The 19,211-nt window shown below is 41.7% G+C and overlaps 1 protein-coding gene across 2 annotated transcripts in view; it reads left to right on the top strand.

Moving 5' to 3' along the window:
• Window positions 1-19,211, top strand: part of HOMER1 (homer scaffold protein 1) — a 94,366-nt gene that overhangs the window by 68,795 nt on the left and 6,360 nt on the right. For both annotated transcript variants that reach the window (XM_063127980.1, XM_063127979.1), the window contains 2 exons: window positions 6,023-6,179; window positions 17,941-18,051. In XM_063127980.1, coding sequence (XP_062984050.1) covers window positions 6,023-6,179; window positions 17,941-18,051 — 268 coding nt within the window. The remainder of the gene's footprint in view (window positions 1-6,022; window positions 6,180-17,940; window positions 18,052-19,211) is intronic.

Raw genomic sequence — 19,211 nt, 5'->3', positions numbered from 1 at the left:
ATACATCGAAGCAGGGACCCAGTTCTTTCCAGGTTGTTGATCACATGTATTTTAAAGTAATAAACGTGGTTTTTGTGTATATGTGTATAAGATCATAAAAAGAGTTCACAACTCCTGGGCTCTTGTCCAGAGTCAAAAGGCCGCAATATGATGTAGGGAATATTTCATAGCCTACTGATCCATTACACACAACTTATACAATACTTCGAATAAAAAATAAAAATAAAAGTTTATCCACAAGCCTTTTCACACAAGATGAGTCTATCTATAGATTCCAGCATTCCCAGCCTTACAGCTGTTTTTCTGACCATTATTGGTGTAGTTTCCACCTATAGATGAGCAGTTTGGACCATCACTGAGTACATATTGGTGTGGATAATGGAACCTGGTTACAGGTGTGCACAGTACACAGCACAGCCAATAATAATTTCCACACATAGAAGCTAAAAAAAAAAGTACTGCCATCATCACAGTAATTTCTGGCAGCTTTATTGATGTACATCAAGTTTGTACATTGTTCCACAATGGGCCTGTTCAGAAGACACCTTAAACCATGGCTTTAACCATAGTGAATAAGGCCTTTTGCTATGGCTAAAGCCATGGTTTAAGGTGTCTTCTGAACACAGCCAGGCTTTTTGGCTTAACCACAATGGTTAAAGCCATGGTTTAAGGTGTCTTCTGAATGGGGCCAATGTGAGCACATACCCAGGCCACAGCTAGACCTAAGGTTTATCCTGGGATCATCCAGGGTTCGCCCTTGCCTGAGCACTGGATCCCCTGTGTGTAACCTAGATGAACAGGTTTGACCCCTGGACAATCAGGGATAAATCTTAGGTCTAGCTATGGCCCTAGAAGAAGTTGCCTGTTTTAAAAAAAATCCTGTGTGAATGAAAACTCCCAGCCCCTCAAAGAGTTTTGTTGGTACCTGCCCTTTCCATTTAACATTATTTAAAGAAGGAGGGATAAATGGGTTGTCAAAACATAAGACACCTTACCATGACAGGATAGAACAAATTTGTTCCACAATTAACCTTCCTTAACAAAAGATCATACATGGCCTTTCTTAAATATCTCCAGGAATGATTTTTTGCAAAGGATTCCAGATTTCCATGTTTCAGATTTTTTGGCTCTCTAGCATAAATGCATTAACAGTTTAAATTTGGATCTTATACAAGTTAATTGAACTTGCATAGTGACCTCCTCCCTCCCTTTTTGCTTAAACTAGTGTAACTCTTTAAATTTCATCTCATAAGATTCTTTATTCCCTTCATCTTTTGCTTGCTCCATGTTACAGTAAAGCTTATTCTTTCTGGTGTTTATTTTGCTGGAGACAATTGATGCTGTACAAATAATTTAAATGATACAACAAAAATTAACAAGATTGTATCTTCTTGTTCGGATGTAAGCTAAGTCATTGTTTAGCGCTACGTGAACAAGCTTTGAAGAACCTTGGGCTTGTGTGTTCTACTTGCTTCTCTCCTCCTCTGGTGTGGCTGTGGGGAGAATATTGGAAACATCTGCTTCCTGGTTTAAACTATCCAGAGTTTAATGCTATGTCTGAACTGGGAACTCCATTTAGTTTAAACCAGGTTTGTTGAAATAAGCCAGGTTCAGAAACCATAGTTTGATCCTTGCGTGTTTCAATAAGCCATATTTTAAACCATAAGTCCAAAATGTACAGGCCGCAGGGAGTCCAGTTCTTACCCTCAAGTTCTTGCCACCAGCATCTGCCACTGCCCCCAAAAGAGGGGAATGCTCTAGGAACAGGCTCTATGGATCCTATGGGGGATCCAGGTTCTAGTCCCCACTTAGCCATGGAAGCTCACTTGGTGATTTTGGGCCAGTCACAGGCTCTCAGCCCAACCTACCTCACAAAGTTGTTGTTATGAGTATAAAATGGAGAGGAGGATTATGTATGCCACCTTGGGTTCCTTGGATGAAAAAAGGTGGGAAATAAATGTAATAAATAAATAAAAGTTCCTGCCTGCCTCCAGAGAGACTCTAGAATGAGTCTTCTAGTGTAGGAACCACTGAGCACATTCCTAGAGCATTCTCCCCCCCCCCCGTTTTTTCAGGGGTGGAGAAGGGAAGGATTAAAGCTGTGAATAAGTGGAAGGAAGTGAGTGAGGGGAGTAGTTTTTGTGAAGGGGACATAGGGGCCTATTCCACTAAATTATTCTGAATATGTATGCCTTTCTGACTCTGTTAAGAAACAATATTGGGAGCCTAACTGCATTTTAATCACAGATTGGTCCCTTGCAGATCTCTGCAGGGAGGAGTATACCTCAACTGATCTGCTGGCTGAAATACTACTGAAAAATGCGCATTTAGCAGCGTTGTAGTGTAGGAACCTAAGAAGCTACCTTATGCCGAGCCAGATCATTGGTCCATCTAGGCCATTTTATTGCCACTGACTGGCCATGGCTCTCCAGGGTTTTGGATAGGGGTCTTTCCTAGCCCTACCTGGAGAGCCCAGGGATTGAACCTGGAATCTTCTGCATGCAAAGCACTGAGCTACAGCCCCCCCCCCACATTTTTTTTTACTGAATACTATTTGACTGTCAATGCATGTTCTAAGCCATGCCTTAGCCAAGATATCAGGGGTCCCCGAAGCTCTGTATTGCTTCTCCTTATCTTCCTGTTTCCCTTATCAATTTAGTACTTAAGCTAAAAATAGCCCCAGTTTATGTGGCAGGATTTCACGTATTGGCACAGTACCTTCCTTGGTCCCTAAATAGGAGGGACATGCATGCACAAGATGTCCAAGCGTGTCCAGCAATGCAGAATCGCTGCCAACTGGGCTGATACAGTGTTGAATGGCATTTCAGAATTTATGGGCACTTGGTGAAACCAGTCAAAGAACAGATATTTCACGGGACATGCGTTTATCTATTTTCCCCACCTAGATGAAATGTAATTTTATTCTCTTTATTAAGCCTCATGAAGCTTCAGTTATTAATTTGGTTGCAAAGTGAAACAATTTCCCTTAACAAGTGGTCTATAAACATTAATTTTATTTCTCAAGCAGGCTCTTTTGTATAATAAAAGCGGGAAAAGGAGGTGAATTTACCTCCTCTTTTGCTATAGATTGTGGGGGAGGCTTGAATACCTGTCTGGCTTAGTGCACTCTCACTTAAATCAATGAGCTATGTAAGAAGAAGAGTAATGGGACTAAACCTGAGATCATAATGTTGTAACTATAGCAGTAGACAGCTCTGCTGATTTTCATCAATCTGTATGAAATAATACCATTCCATGGACTAATACAATGATGCAATACAATTGTATACAATAGAATACCAAATATAATACCGAAATAAGTACCCTAAACTTCAGAGTGTTTCTCCAGCAAAAATTCCAGAGGAGCAAATGGAACATTTGCAGGCAAAATACTTTTAAGAGTCATTGCGTGGCTAAATATGTCATTGTTGGGAAAACGGTGGGCGCAGGAATTTTATGTCTATGCCTGCAATTCTACTTGAATACAGTGGCTGGGCTCGAGAAAGCTATTGCAGGAACGCCCAAGGGCTTGGGCATGTACAGTGAGATTCTTGGGCTGTATCCAACATTGCTGCAGCTATGCCATATAGTCCCAGAGCCAGACCAGGATTTATTTACCCCAGCGAGTGCAAAAGCTTAGTGAATATTTTTTGTTTATCTATGACATAAGTATCTCAGAAAAGTGAGTCTTACAAAATTCCAGTGGTGGGGGGTTGCGTGATGATGTCATCAATATGGCTGCTGCGCTATTATGTAGTTGCCACATTTAAATATGCATAACTTCTCACCCATTTACGCTACAGAGATTAATTTTTCAAGAGATATTTATGGTGGATACTTTTGAAATGAAAGCCCTGTATGATAAACTGTAAAATCATACAATCCTGAGAAAGTGGACATATAACGAGATATCACTCATAATTCCCTAAGCGTTGCGATAAACCCCATGTTATTATACATTTTCTTAATCGTCATTAAAAAAATGCAACTTTTTCGTTCTTGATTATTCTTTCGAAAGTCGTATAGTTTTTGAGTAAATCATGGTTAAACGTCACACATAACCAATGTGAACACAGATTTTATACACTCAAATGAAATTATCTCAAAAACTAATGGAGTTAACAAAAATATGTAATTACAAAAAGTGTTTGTCATTAAATTTTAAACATTTCAGGGAAAAATCATCTCTGTAGCATAAACGGGTGAGAAGTTATGCATATTTAAATGTGGCAACTACATAATAGCGCGGCAGCCATATTGATGACATCATCACGCAACCCCCCACCACTGGAATTTTGTGAGACTCACTTTTCTGAGACACTTATGTCATAGATAAACAAAAAATATTCACTAAGCTTTTGCACTCGCTGGGGTAAATAAATCCTGGTCTGGCTCTGAGACTAATAGTGCTAGAGTACATCACCAAAAGCATATGCGGGAGTGATGGGTTTTCTAGGGAAACCCACCACTCCAGCATACGCTATTAGCATTGTGGTAGAGGCTGCTTATGCTCCCCCATCCATGCCAGGTCATAAACTCCTTTCTGAAAGTCTCTTCACTTTCAAAAGTGTTTATTATGAGCAAGGGAGGTGGTTGTTTGAAAAACACACTACTCAAGTCCCCTCGCCATGCAACTACTTCACTTCTTACGATCACAATGCACAAGACTAATTTCAAAGTAAACACACACAGGATCAGATTACAATAGATCTTTCATAATTCATTACTTTATATAGCTTTTCAATATAGCTGAGAAAAGTCTCAAATCAGAAGATCCTTTTTAGCTGAAATCAGTGTGTGAAATTGTGATGTGAACAAAGCTATATAAAGTATTGCCCAGGGAAATGAATCAGGAAACTGCCAATAACTTCAACAGGGTTACGTAGTCCTTCTCCTAATGTAAAGTTTCTGAGAGTACATCAAGATGGTCTTTCTTAAAATGTTTGGATTGCAGCCTTGATGCAAAACAAATGCTTCTTATTGCTTATCTTTTATTAAACCTGGTTATACTGGGCAAAGCAATGGTAGTCATTTGCATAATTTATTACTAATAATTACTTTTAATCATGTATCATTCTATACTGGGAGCATTTGCACATAATCATGCACCCCGTTCCTCTGACGCAACTGGAAGGAGGAATAAACCAGAATTCCGTTTCACTTTAGCAGTTTCCTGGCTTGTCATAACATATGAAACAGTAATTGTGGTTAAAAGATACTCTAGTTAATTGCTAAAGAAATCAACAAGAATCCTGGGTTTATTCTGCTGGCTTGTTGAATGAATGAAACCTTTATTGCTAAACGCGATAAGCCATCACAATTTGATCTAATTAGAAAGATAGAATACAAGTAAGAAGATGAGCTAATGCAAGCATAATAACAATCGTGAGCATTAAAATAAAATAAAAATGGTAAACAAAAATACGAAAACATAAAAATACAGAATCATATTAGCATAAGTTACTAGCTCGCCTATGGGGTACTAGACCAACGTATATAAAGAAGGGCAAAATTTTATCTCTTAAAGTTTTTGGTCCATATGTAATGACAAACCAGGAATCTGTTAAAGTGAAACAGAATCCTGTTTTATTCCTCCTCCTGGCCACATGGAAGAAAGAGAGGAGAGGAGGAGCGTGTGGACACAACTGCACTCCTGTCCTGCTTGTGGTTTTCCCACAGGCAACTGGTTGGTCACTGTGTGAACAAAATGCTGGACTAGATGGACCCAAATGACCCATCTTAGATATCAGAAATATTTTTACAGCGCTGTAACCTGAGACACTTCCAACTGGAGAAAAGCCAAGCGGGGCGTAGGGCACTGATCTTTGCCCCACCATCCCTAAACAAAGTGTTTCAGTATCAAACCACGAAGTATCTGCCTGTTGCATGTTAATATAGATTTTGAATAACGAGCCCTGATGGCTTTTGAAGACAACTGTATAGGCATGAGCCAGAAAGCCAAAACAAGCCAGTGATGTCATGGTTTCCGCTATGGTGACAAAGCTCGTTTTCTCCTCCCTAGTTCGGCAATCAGCAAGCACTGGGAGGCAGAACTCGCTACACTCAAGGGTAACAATGCCAAGCTGACAGCAGCTCTGCTCGAGTCCACTGCCAACGTGAAACAATGGAAGCAACAGCTTGCTGCATATCAGGAGGAAGCAGAACGTCTACATAAGCGGGTGAGTTTAAAGCACTTGAATATGTGGAGTTAGTGAGTCTGTTGCTTTAATTACATTTATTTATTTTAATTGAAAAAGTGTAATAAAATATTACCTTAGCACAAACAACGTTTATGCAAGCTGAGTTTAATTTCCAGTTCTTGGAATGAAATTATGTTACAAACTTGTAAAAGGGTAACTTCTACAATGATTTTGCCCCTTCCCTGCCGTGGTAATTTATTTATTTTATTTATTTATTACATTTATATCCCGCCTTTTTTCCTGCAAGGAACCCAAGGTGGTGTACATAATCTTCCTCCTCTCCATGTTATCCTCACAACAACAACCCTGAGAGGTAGGTTGGGCTGAGAGTCAGTGACTGGCCCAAAGTCACCCAGTGGGTTTCCATGGCCGAGTGGGGGCTAGAACCCGGATCTCCTGACTCCCAGTCTGACACCTTAGCCACTACGCCACACTGGCTCTACAGACAGGATACACAAAGACAATAATGTCTACATTATTATTATTATTATTATTATTAATAATAATAATAATAATAATACATATACATTTAATTTATCTAACAAAATCACTGTAGCATTTTAGTATGAATTATTAAGAGAAGTCTATATTGCTGTCTCTGTTATATAAGATGGTGTACCTGGCCATGAGAGCAAGTGTACAGCTAGGAGAGAGACAGGGTTTACTCATCACGGCATCTGTGTCACACTGCTGCATGAGCTTGTGGACACTTTTTTTTTTAACATTTCTATACCGCCCAATAGCCGGAGTTCTCTGGGCGGTTCACACTGCACCTTTATGCTGTTCAAATGTACATTGTGATGATCTGCAGTGCTTGAATTTCCTTTGAATCTAACTACCAACTCTTAACTGCTCCTGAATTATATGCTGTCCATGCGCAATATCCAATGGTGTCATTCTACGTATTCAAATCGTGCCAGTGGAGCTCCACTGAAACTTTCCATTGCACAGCTAATGCCCATTAGGTTTATGAAACCGGTTGTGCAAGCAGTTTCACAACCAGTTGTGCAAGTGGAATGCACAAACGTTTGCAAAAACAGGCTGTACTGTGGTTTGCACAAGAGTTAAGCACCAGGGGTTGCGGAAGCATAATGCACAACCACAACCATAACTTTAGATGGATTCTCATCTTGTGCATAGTTTGGAATCTAGTTTCCACTAGCGCAACAGAATGACACAATTAGCTACTGCCCCAAGACTACAATCCAACATAGAGCTTATGCCCATGAAATTAATTGAAAACAATGAAAACTAGCCAGAAGATAAATTATTTGTGCCAGACTGCTTGGAGAAAACCAAGGGAGAGTACAGGGCCAAACCATCTCAGCTGAGACATTAGTGACAACCATGATGACAGGATAGAATATGGGTTTAACACGGATTTTTGACTGTGCGTGTTTATATACTTCCTTACACTGTAGCAAGCGCAGTGTTGTCACTTTGGATGCTGCACTGGCTCACCATCAATTCAACATTAACTTCATAAATTCATAATGCAGACAAGTGTGAACATTCAAAATTGCCACTCTCCGCTATCTTCTCTTTCATCTCCCATTTGTTTCATTTATCCTCTGTTTTGGTACACTCAGCCTGACCTAAAACACCTTTCTCTTGATCTGTCAATCATCTACATTTCTATACTGCCCCAGAGCCGAAGCTCTCTGGGCAGTTTACAAAAGATTAAACCATTAAAAACAATATACAGAATTTAAAAACATACAACAGACAGGATACACAAAGACAAAATACATCTAAAAACAACTTTGAGCAATCAGCCAAACCTAAACAAACCAGATCCGGGATCGATTAAAACTCATCACATGTTGGTAAATGCCTGGGAAAACAGAAAAGGCTTGACGTGATGCTGAAAAGCTAGCAATGTTGGCTCCAGGCGGGCCTCGTTGGGGAGATCATTCCACAATTGGGGGGCCACCACCGAGAAGACCCTTTTCCTTGTTGCCATCTTCCGAGCCTCCCTCAGAGTAAGCATCCGGAGGAGAACCTTAGATGTTGAATGTAGTATATGGGTTGATTCGTGTCAGGAGAGGACATTGCTGTCCTTTGCCGTGTAAGGCTTTATAGGTTACAACCAGCAGCTTGAATCAGTCTCAGAAACATACAGGCAGTCAATTCAAGCGGGCCAGAGTCAGTCTTATATGTCCAAACTTCCTGGTCCCCCTTATCAATCTGTCCGCCGCATTTTGCACAAGCTGCAGCTTCTGAACCGTCTTCAAAGCCAGCCCCACGTAGAGGGCATTGCAGTAACCTAACTTGGAGGTTACCAGAGCATAAACAACTGAAGCCAGATAGGGGTGTAGCTGGGCCTCCAACCGAAGTTGGTAGAAGGCACTTGGTGCCACGGAGGCCACGTGATCCTCAAGTGACAGAGATGGTTCTCAGAGGATAAGATGTAAGATGCACACATAACGATTTTAGGGTAGCATCTGCCCTGGAAGCCCCCTTACTGCATTCAGTTCAAGCATACCTGTCTACAAATATAAAGTAGAAATCAGCATTGTATCGTACAGATTGACGGGTCCTCCAGATGTCACCAAGAAGCACACAGATGCACTTCTGAGGCTATTTTACACTTTTTAAAAAAGTGTTAGTTTTTTAAATGAGCTGATGAATGAACAATACAGGGGTGAAGTATTGGAGGAAGGGTAAGAATTTCGGCAGAGCTAATGGACAATTTGTTGGCTTTTCATGCCTGTCATTTCAGTTGTGAAGTTGGGAGCAAACCAGGCTTGCATTGCAAGTAGAGACATTCCTGTGGGTTCGGTTTTCACATTATGTCTGCCTTCACTCTGAAATTGTCTTGGTACTGTTTTGTTTCCTTAAGTTTCCCCTTAATCTAAAATATAAACATTCTTTGTTGTAATTTTGGGTGGTTGTAGAAAACAAGGGAAATGCATTTCATATGTAAATCTTTTAAAGCCCAACTTCGCTTGATGGAAAAGATTTTTCTATGCATATCCCATTCTCCAGGAAGGATCATGGCACAGTATTTATCACAGCATGCTCTAGTGATAAGAACCTGTCAGAGGATAGAGGAGGGAAGTTCTGAAGCTTTCTGAGGGGCAAACTACGCATCATATGCAAATGCCTGTCACAAAGCCCTGACAGCTGCTTTTTTTCTACAGAAAAGTGGCTTTGGAAAAGGGGATCATTTTAAATGGAAGAGCGGGGAGAGGGTGCTTAACCCTTTCCCTGACAGCTGCTTTTCTGCTCCCAAATGTCACCCCAGTTGCTTTTTCCCCCGTGGGGATCCAGATGCAGTGAAGCGCATGCTCAGAAGCGCCGTGGGGAAGAAAAGCAACTGGAGTAAGGGATTTGGAAAAGAAAAAGCTACGCCGGAGCAAGGATGAAGCGCCCACTGTATCTGTCAACTCTCTGCCCGAAACGGGGACCTCTCGACATGATTTGCTTCCGAAAAAGTGGCTGGTGGGCTCCTGAGAGTTTATAGACCTCTGTACACTTGGCTCCCCAAAGTTTACCCAGGTGGAATGATCCGCTAAGTCTTCAGGCTAGCCATAACCTCTCTAAGTTGGTCTCGCAGGAATTGCCCTGGCTAGCTGTGCTCCTGCTGATTCAGATCTCAAGTCTTGGTGTTAGAAGCTGCATGAGAAATAGCCATAATTTGTCTGGAATAACCAAGCAGTGCTCGCTGAAGTACTGAAGAGAGAACCAAGAGGTAAAGTGAACTCAGCCTTCCTAGATTGGATAACCAGCAATCAAAAGATCTGATAGCAAACATTCAATTTTAACAAATGAGTATATTTTGTGCCACATTGAAAGTTGTGTTGCTGATGTCTTGTACTCAGTGAGGAATGCCAAACAGCTCGGAGGGCTCAGCTTCCCAATGCTAGGCTTCAGATGACATCCAGGCTTCTCTCACAGACTGAGCACTCAGGACTGGCCCCTGATTAGGCGGGGAGGGGGGTGAGTTCTCTGATGAGTATTGTCCAATTTGAGGGTTGGCGATTTGGCCAATTTTGCAGGAGGGAAGAATAATATAACACTAGCAGAGACCACGCAGTGTCCCAGCTATTTTGAGCTAAAGGCTGGCCATCAGTTACACATACATTCAACGAAGTCAACTTCTAGCCCCTTCCTCTGGCAATTCAAGGCCAGTTCACACATTACACCAGCCACAGTGACCCCTGCTCTCCCTGTTGAGTTTAGAAATGCTTACCACAACATTTGTTGTCACCACACTGTGAGTCTCCATTCCTGCCTCTCCACACACAGATATTCCTAGTGACCTTTGGCAGGGCCTGAAGACTTGCAACGTGATGACGATTCCCGTGTAAGAATTTTTGGAATGATACAGCCAGGGTGGGAATCAATTGCAGGATGCATATACTGTGGGCTCTAAACTCTTATATAAAGGTATTTAAGCACACTAATGTACTTACAAATAATACTTATATTTAAAGAAATAAAGTGTGTATTTTGTGAAAGCTGGATCAGCAGATGATGCCTTTTGCTTGTCAGTATTTTCTACAGCTTTTCTTTACTCCATTACCTAGTAAGATGGCTTTGTGTTCTTCTTTGTTTCCCCAAATTATTGACATACGTTATCATCATAGAGAGTTGGTTATGAAGTTGGCTGCACGTTATGATGAAATATTTGTATAAATGTGGCTATAAATCACAACAGTGAAAACTCATGCAGTGTGCCGTCCTCTTTGGAATTACTAGGTGTAACTAAGAGACATGGTTGAACTAATAAATCAAACCCTTTGAGGAAACATATGACACTTTTGTATTTAAAAAATAAATCTTCTTTTTGCTATCACCTTGATGGCTGCAGAAGTGGAGCAAATCAGGGTAAAGTTGAGTAATCAGTGTGTTTGCTCCTAAAGAAGGCTGGGCACACCTTGTTTATTTCATTCAGGTTCCCACTCTGTCCTTGTTTTCTTTAAAGGTTTAGACATAGCTGTTGAATACAGCCAAGCTCTTAGTTGGATTGTAAATCCAGTGACACATTTTGGTCTTATGTCACACTGTAGATGTACAGGAATTTCTTCAAAGATCTTGAAAATCTTTTGCTGAAAACCTTCTGCTTAGTTGTAATCAACTAAGAGGTCATCTTGGCTATGTATCTAAAACCACAGATTCTCATAGTACGTCTTATCAAGGAATCAGGTTTTTTTTCTTCTATTTTAGACTTCATTTTTAGATTCAATCTCCAGAGGTCAAGGAGGTGAGCAAGATCAAAGGTTTGCCCTTTGTACCTACAAAACATGGGTTTTATGGGGGAGCAGCAGAAGTAGCAAAGTGCCCCTGCCACTGGATTGTATATCATACAGGAATTCATGTTACGTTACAGGAATTGCAAATTATGTGGAGTTAAACTTTCCAGCCCTGGCTTAAACAATGAAAGCCCCAGTCCACTCAGTTCCTACTCAGAACTGGAATTACAAAGACAGATGGCACAGAAAGCAAAGGATGAAGGAAAATAAATACATTTTTTTTGTGCTCAAAGCTATTTATTTATTTATTTATTATGAGATTTATATCTTTTGTTTTATATTTAATGGTCCATTCCATCTTTAGGATTCAGAGCAAGGAATAGCAATTTGATGTTTAGGGGGCAACCCTATGGTTCCTTGGGAGGACCTCCCCCTTCCCTGGTCTCTGTGGAGTTCCATGGGAGGAGAAGGAGTTGGTCTGCCACTGGAGACAGTAGCAGAGGGATGGAAGATGCATGTTAGGGGGCAAATTACAGGAGGGCCAGTAGGTAGAGGACCCCAAACCCTCCCATTCTGCTGACATGCCCTCAAATGAGGCCTTAAACTAGGCCAGCCCTGATGCTAGCATAGTTTATTTCCTCCCATTGATTTCAGAGGGATGAGAAAGTTTAAATAAACAAAATGCCACCTCAAAAACTGGCAACACTTCCACACCCCACACCCCACACCCCTGAAGCACCTACCTACTAACTTAAGTTCCATTAGTTTCAGTCGGTCTACTCTGACTAATTCTGGATCCAACTCATGCTATTAATCAGTTTAAATTGAAAGTTACTTTTTCTTTGTATGGGAGAGCAGGGCATTAAAAACTAGTTTGGGATGTGTCTGCAGGAGTAGTTAAGCAAAAAGTAATAATAGACAAAACCTATTCTAATTCTATGGGTAATCTGACATGTTTCTTTGGATTGGGATTGAAGAATTTTAATTTGATTATGGAATGTGCTGGCACTACTGTTTCTTCTGTTGAAGTGACATACTGATTTTCTACTTAATGTAAGCACATTTTGTGACAAAACATCTACTACTACTATGTTTGCATTTCACACCATAATTTTTTTTTGGAAAGGCAGAAATTGTTAAATTGGACAATTTGGCCTTTATACGATTGTTAGTGGCGTAGAGTCTTATTTCTGCTTCAAAGCTGAGTTTTTAACAGGGGTATTCACACACCCAACTAGTAGCAACTGGGCATGTATCTTTAAAGTGCCATTTTAAAAGGATGCTATAGAAGCCTCCCAATCTACTCAAGTGCACTTGTCATCCTGAAGAGATTCTGTTTCATAAAAAAAAATAATCTACTTGACTGAAGAGAAGAGGAAATCTGTGTATATGAAAATAGGTACTAGACATATAAGGATCTGATGTACTCAGACCTGTCTCCACCAGAAACAATGCTGGTCTATGCTTAGGGCTGTCTCTCCATGTATTGCAAAGATACAGTTATTAGTTTAGAAAAAAAGCCAAATTATGCATGGTATGGAGAAAGTGGATAGGGAGACGTCTCTCTCTCTCTCTCTCTTTTTCATAATACTAGTATAAGGCCTTTCTATCTGACTATATAGCACTAGAGGGCTTCCAGATATGGTGCATTTTATCACTATATAGCACATATGGGCAACCTACAAGTCACATGGGGGTCACAACCAATTTCCATGCAGCTTGTGGGCTGCTTCCCTGCTCCCCAGCTAATCAATGCTGGAAACAGGTAAGGGCTGTATGTGTGAGAACATGTGGAGAGGAGAGGCCAAGTTCCTGTCCAGCATTGGCTCTGGCTATGCATATAATCATAATCATAATCATAATTTATTCATTTCCCGCCTCTCCCTCTGGATGTTGCTCTTGGCCCACTGTCCAGCTCCACATGCGGCCCTTCGAGACAAAAAGCTTGCCCACTCCTGCCATATAGTCTGGGGAGCTGTCTGGAGAGTGGGAAAGGAAAACAAGGGTAATTTCCCTTTTTCTCCCTCCTGAAACATATGGGTGTGTGTGGTATATACACATGGAAAATATTCCCCTCAACCCTAATCCCTTCCATCTCCATGATAGTTACTATAAATGTCAGGGATTTGAGCAGGCGAATTCGTTATTTCCCCTTGTCCTCCATGTTTTTTTGGGGGGATGAGGGTTGTTTTCAATGGACAATGTTATATCCTGTGTATCAACCACTGCCATGGACTCAACTGATGGCCTCACACAAAGCCCCCTTCCTGAATTACCTATGTGAAGGGACTCCATACCATAGCTGTGTTACTGGCATTACACCTGCTTGCCTAACTCCCATCTCTGTGCATTCAGTGAAGGTCATAGAATCATAGAACAGCAGAGTTGGAAGGGGCCTATAAGGCCATCGAGTCCAACCCCCTGCTCAATGCAGGAATCCACCCTAAAGCATACCTGACAGATGCTTGTCCAGCTGCCTTTTGAATGCCTCTAGTGTGGAAGAGCCCACAACCTCCCTAGGTAACTGATTCCATTGTCGTACTGTTCTAACAGTCAGGAAGTTTTTCCTGATGTCCAGCTGGAATCTGGCTTCCTTTAACTTGAGCCCATTATTCTGTGTCCTGCACTCTGGGAGGATCGAGGAGAGATCCTGTCCCTCCTCTGTGTGACAACCTTTTAAGTATTTGAAGAGTGCTATCCTGTCTCTCCTCAATCTTCTCTTCTCCAGGCTAAACATGCCCAGTTCTTTCAGTCTCTCTTCATAGGGCTTTGTTTCCAGACCCCTGATCATCCTGGTTGCCCTCCTCTGAACACGCTCCAGCTTGTCTGCGTCCTTCTAGAATTGTGGAGCCCAGATCTGGACGCAATACTCTAGATGAGGCCTAACCAGGGCTGAATAGAGAGATACCAGTACCTCACGTGATTTGGAAGCTATACTTCTATTCATGCAGCCAAAAATAGCATTTGCCTTTCTTGCAGCCATATCGCACTGTTGGCTCATATTCAGCGTGTGATCTGCAACAATTCCAAGATCCTTCTCGTTTGTAGTATTGCTGAACCAAGTATCTCCCATCTTGTAACTGTGCATTTAGTTTCTATTTCCTAGATGTAGAACTTGGCATTTATCCCTATTAAATTTCATTCTGTTGTTTTCAGCCCAGCACTCCAGCCTATCAAGATCACTTTGAAGTTTGTTTCTGTCTTCCAGGGTATTAGCTATCCCACTCAATTTTGTGTCATCTGCAAATTTGATCAGCGTTCCCTGCACCTCCTCGTCCAAATCATTAATAAAAATGTTGAAGAGCACTGGGCCCAGGACTGAGCCCTGTGGTACCCCACTCGTTGCCTCTCCCCAGTTTGAGAAGGTCTGAAGGGAATAGGCTGTCTTCCTGTGAAGGCTTCTCACACTGGGCTCCTAGGCACACGGATGAGCCTCCACAAGTACAGCCAGCTCCTCCTTCAAGGGTGGAGCCAGTCAGGCAGCGCATAATTGGGAGTAGGGCCCAGTGATATGACCCCAATACCCTTTAATTGCATGGAACCTCTCCACATAGATACACGGAAGGGGCTAAAGTCTGCCTGATGTCTGGTTTCTTTAGGCCTCCTTTCCCTCTCTCTCTAGATATATCTTGATCTGTCTATCTAGTGATGTTCAACAGAAACAGAGGTCCTTTCTACATCTAAGGGTTATCCCAGGAAAATGGAGGGATTGTCCCTGTTTGCTCCCAGGATCCCCTGTGTGTCATTTGGATGCACAGGAACGAATCCTGGGATGATCCTGGGATATAGGGCTGGTGTAGACATGCCCAGAGAGAGAGAGAGAGAGAGAGAGACTGAGAGATTGAGATTTAGCTGCTGTCAGCATTTTATAAGCTCACGGGATGTTTGGGAGCTGTTTTTCTTTTAATCTTCTTTTAATCTTTTTCTTTTTAAACATCTGTACTTCTGCATATCTTGGGGGCCTACCAAGTATGTAGAACTCTCTGCCTTATATTTGAATGCTCCAATTTTGCTTCCATACCTATGTTCGCTATTAGATGAAATCGTTGTTAAATGGAACCACCACAGTGAGAGGCAATATATTTCCAAGTACTGGAAATAAACAATAGGATAAGGTTGTGCTCTAATAGTGGACTTTCTAGAAGCCTCTGGCTGGCCATAAAATGCCAGATGGAATGGAACTTTAGTCTGCTCCAGCAGAGTTCTTCTTTTGTTTTTATGCCCTGTTGTTTTATGTCACATTCCGAGGATTTAGACCTTCTTAATGAAGAATCAGCATTGGTCACAATCCAGGGAAAGCAAACTGTGCTTGAGAACTGTTGACATCAGTGACACACGAACATGTAATTGTACATTTATATCTATAGGCATCTCTGTGAAAACATGCACGTGCTCTTCGTAATTACAACTATTGATGCTTAAGTCACAGCATTACGAGTGTGCATTGGATTTTCTTCACTGCGCTGATGGAAAACCGCAAGTGAAATTTACCGGCATCTTTAGGGAAGTCTGTGGACAATACAGATTAATGAATTGCTCAGGTTTAAGGTTATTTTGACTGAATAATTTCAACAGGCTATATCTGTGTCGATCCATTAAATGGTGTCAACTCTAGAAGGGCACAGTTTCTTCTTCAAAGTCTTCAGAGTTAAATAAGCTCATTTTTAAGCCTGTGTATCATAGGATTTACTGAAAAGGAAGACAACTAATGACCATTGCAGTATATTAGTTCCTTTCACAATGCATTCCTATGGGCATTTGGAAAGACAGATCATTCTTATGGAGAGGGTGTGGCAGGAGAGGGCCAGTGACAACAGCAACCCTTTGTGGTGTTGCAGAGGGGTTGGGGGGACTTCCTCAATACAGTCATCTGCAATGTTGGTGTTCCTGCTAATTCCTGTGAGCGATGCATTTCTATGGCTATTCAGAAGGACAGGACATTCTCCTGGAAGGGTTGAAGCAGTTGGGGTATTTGTGGGACATGCTGTTATTCATGGGGAGCTGAGGGACTGTGTTCCTATGGAGGGATTATGACAACAAATTCCCTTTGGGGTGTTTGGGGATGCTCCATTGGTCCACCTGCAAGCAATACTGGGACTCCTGCTGTTTCCTGTGGGGAACTGGACTCAATCCGTTGTGTTCTCATGGCTGCTTGGAAGGACAGTTGATTTTTATGGCCATTCAGAAGGTCAGGCCATACCTATGGAAAAGTCATGGTGAGGATTGGGGTCATGGCAACAGAAGCTGCTTGTGGCGGTGGTGGTGTATAAGTACACCCATCAGCACTATCAGGGTTCCTGCTGATGGGAAACTGGGCTCTGTCCAATGGCTGTTGCAATGCATTAGTTCCTTTCCCTCCAATGCATCCCTATGGACATTTGGAAGGACAGATCATTCTTATGGAATGGCCGTTTGGAAAGACAAACCATTCCCACAGAGATGATGGTGGTTATGGCGGTAATGGCTCCCTAGGAGGAGGGCTTTCTCCGCTGTGGCACTCCGGTTGTGGAACGAGCTCCCCAGAGAGGTCCGCCTGGCGCCTACACTGTACTGCTTTCGTCGCCAGCTGAAGACCTTTTTATTCACTCAGTATTTTAACACTTAATTTTAACTTAAATTTAAATTTTACTGTTTTAACTCTGTATTTTAATCCTATATCAACTTTGCTGTGTGGTTTTATCCTGGTTGTGCTTTTTATACTGTATTTCGTAATTGTGTTTTAACCTGTTGGGTGTTTTACTGTGGTTTTAATTTTTGTGAACCGCCCAGAGAGCTTCGGCTATTGGGCGGTATAAAAATGTAATAAATAAATAAATAAATAAATAAAAATAATGAACATGTTTGGGATGTTTGAGGAGCGCATCCATGGACAGTACTGGAGTGCCTGCTCTTGCTCCTACTGTGGGGTTGGTGGTCTCCATCCAATGTGTTCCTATGGCTTTTCAGAAGGATAGTTGTTTCTGATGGCCATTTGGAATAAGAGGCTATTCCTGTGGTGAGGTCAGAACTGGGGGGTGGGGCAATCTGTATGCATATAAATGATCCCAAGAAATCATGGGAACCCCTGTTAATCCATTTATAGATGGTGCCAAAAAATCAGCTTTGAGTCACCTTTGTTTTACTGCATTTCAGTGGGCTTACATATTTGGACGATCCCTAAAAATGCAGTGTAATCAATCATTTGGCATTGTTCTCGAAAGACCTCGGTTTAAGCAAATATTTTGATATGATCCTTAAAATATTCCGATGATTTCCTATGGTCTTTTACAAAGAACAAACCCATTTGGTGTCCTTCTCTTTAGTATTTCCAATATATGCTATATTTTTCCTCCAGTTATTTCATCCAAATCTTACTACCTTTAGAAGTGTTAGAGTCAACCACAGCAATTAATCAATGTTCCACCAACTTTTATCCAAATGCTGTGCAGAGCTAACTATGAACATTTCTACAGGCATCAATGCTTTGATACAGATGCTCGAGAAAGCAGATTTTTTAAAAATATTGTCCTTTAATTGTTCTTTTGCTCTTTGTATTTTTATAGGTGACTGAGCTGGAGTGTGTGAGTAGTCAAGCAAATGCAGTCCACACTCATAAAACAGAATTAAACCAGACAATTCAAGAATTAGAAGCCACGCTGAAGAAAAAGGAAGAGGTGCTTATTTGCTTTTTGTTCATAAAGTACCCTTGAAAACATGTCATTTATACAGTTCATAATGTTAAATCTTAAAATGGCAGTAGAAATTGGCATGTGTTTCTTTATGGTCTAGGATTGATGATAATGCAAAATCATCAATTATAAAGTCAGCTGGACTTGTATCAGAAGTATGGGTTACATTGGGGGGCTGTCTATATGTGGGGAAAGCCCTGCGGAGGCTGTGGATCTGCGCCCCGTCAGTTACATGACACAGGCGGAACTTTGCAGCCACCGTGGGGCTTCCCTGCGATGCTGGGTTTAGAAAAAGACATTTTCAAACGGAGCAACATCAACACAGGACTTCCACCATGTAATGTCGCTCCGTGGCCAATCCAGGGTCAACCCAGGGGCAGAGTGTCATAAAAGGTGACCAGTGATTGGTCATCTTCTACTTGGAAGAGGGCGGGGGTAGCTCCAGGACGCTTATGGCCACCCAGAAACACCTCTTCCGTGTCGGGATTACCAGATGCCACTTCAGGAGAGGGAAAGTGTGGGGTTGAAGAGGGAGGCGGCACCAACCCAGCTCCATAAAGACAGCCCCCAGGGATGGGGAGCATCTGGCCCATGGTTTCCCCTCCTCACTCCAGACCCCAAAGGACCAATCCGGCTTTTCAAATGCTTCCATTGGCGCCAGTGCAGAAGCTGTTTGAAACATTGCTTTCCCTGGGTCTGTCACTAAAGTTCCATTCCATTATAACAAGCAGATGAAATCTGAAGATGTATTGGGGCATATGGCCAGGTGGTGAAATAGTCATTCTGTAGATTAAACGAATTAGTGAATGGAAATGCCGTAAAATCCTTTCCTGAAATCATCGGTGCTGTTGGGTGTAGGGAAGCTTTTGCTTTTCAGTGCTCTGATCACGTTATCATGGGAGATTGAATAACGTTCTAAAGACTTATTAAATAAATATATGCAACAAGTGGGGACCTGTAAGAAATACATCAGAAACATTAACCCCAAAAAGGTTGTGGACCAGGAAGCAATTTGAAATGAGCTGAAATTTGGTACATAATTGCAGCTTGACCCCCCTGAGCAACATATTAAAATTCCCAAGCAATCCCACTTGTGCTTCCAATGGGAACATTTTTCTAAGGCTACGTGCTGTGGCAGGATGGTG

Source organism: Elgaria multicarinata, chromosome 6, assembly GCF_023053635.1.
Source record: "Elgaria multicarinata webbii isolate HBS135686 ecotype San Diego chromosome 6, rElgMul1.1.pri, whole genome shotgun sequence".
In the NCBI taxonomy this organism is placed as follows: domain Eukaryota; kingdom Metazoa; phylum Chordata; class Lepidosauria; order Squamata; family Anguidae; genus Elgaria; species Elgaria multicarinata.
Note: the sequence above shows the minus strand (reverse complement) of the source record. Positions and strands in the feature narration are given on the sequence as shown.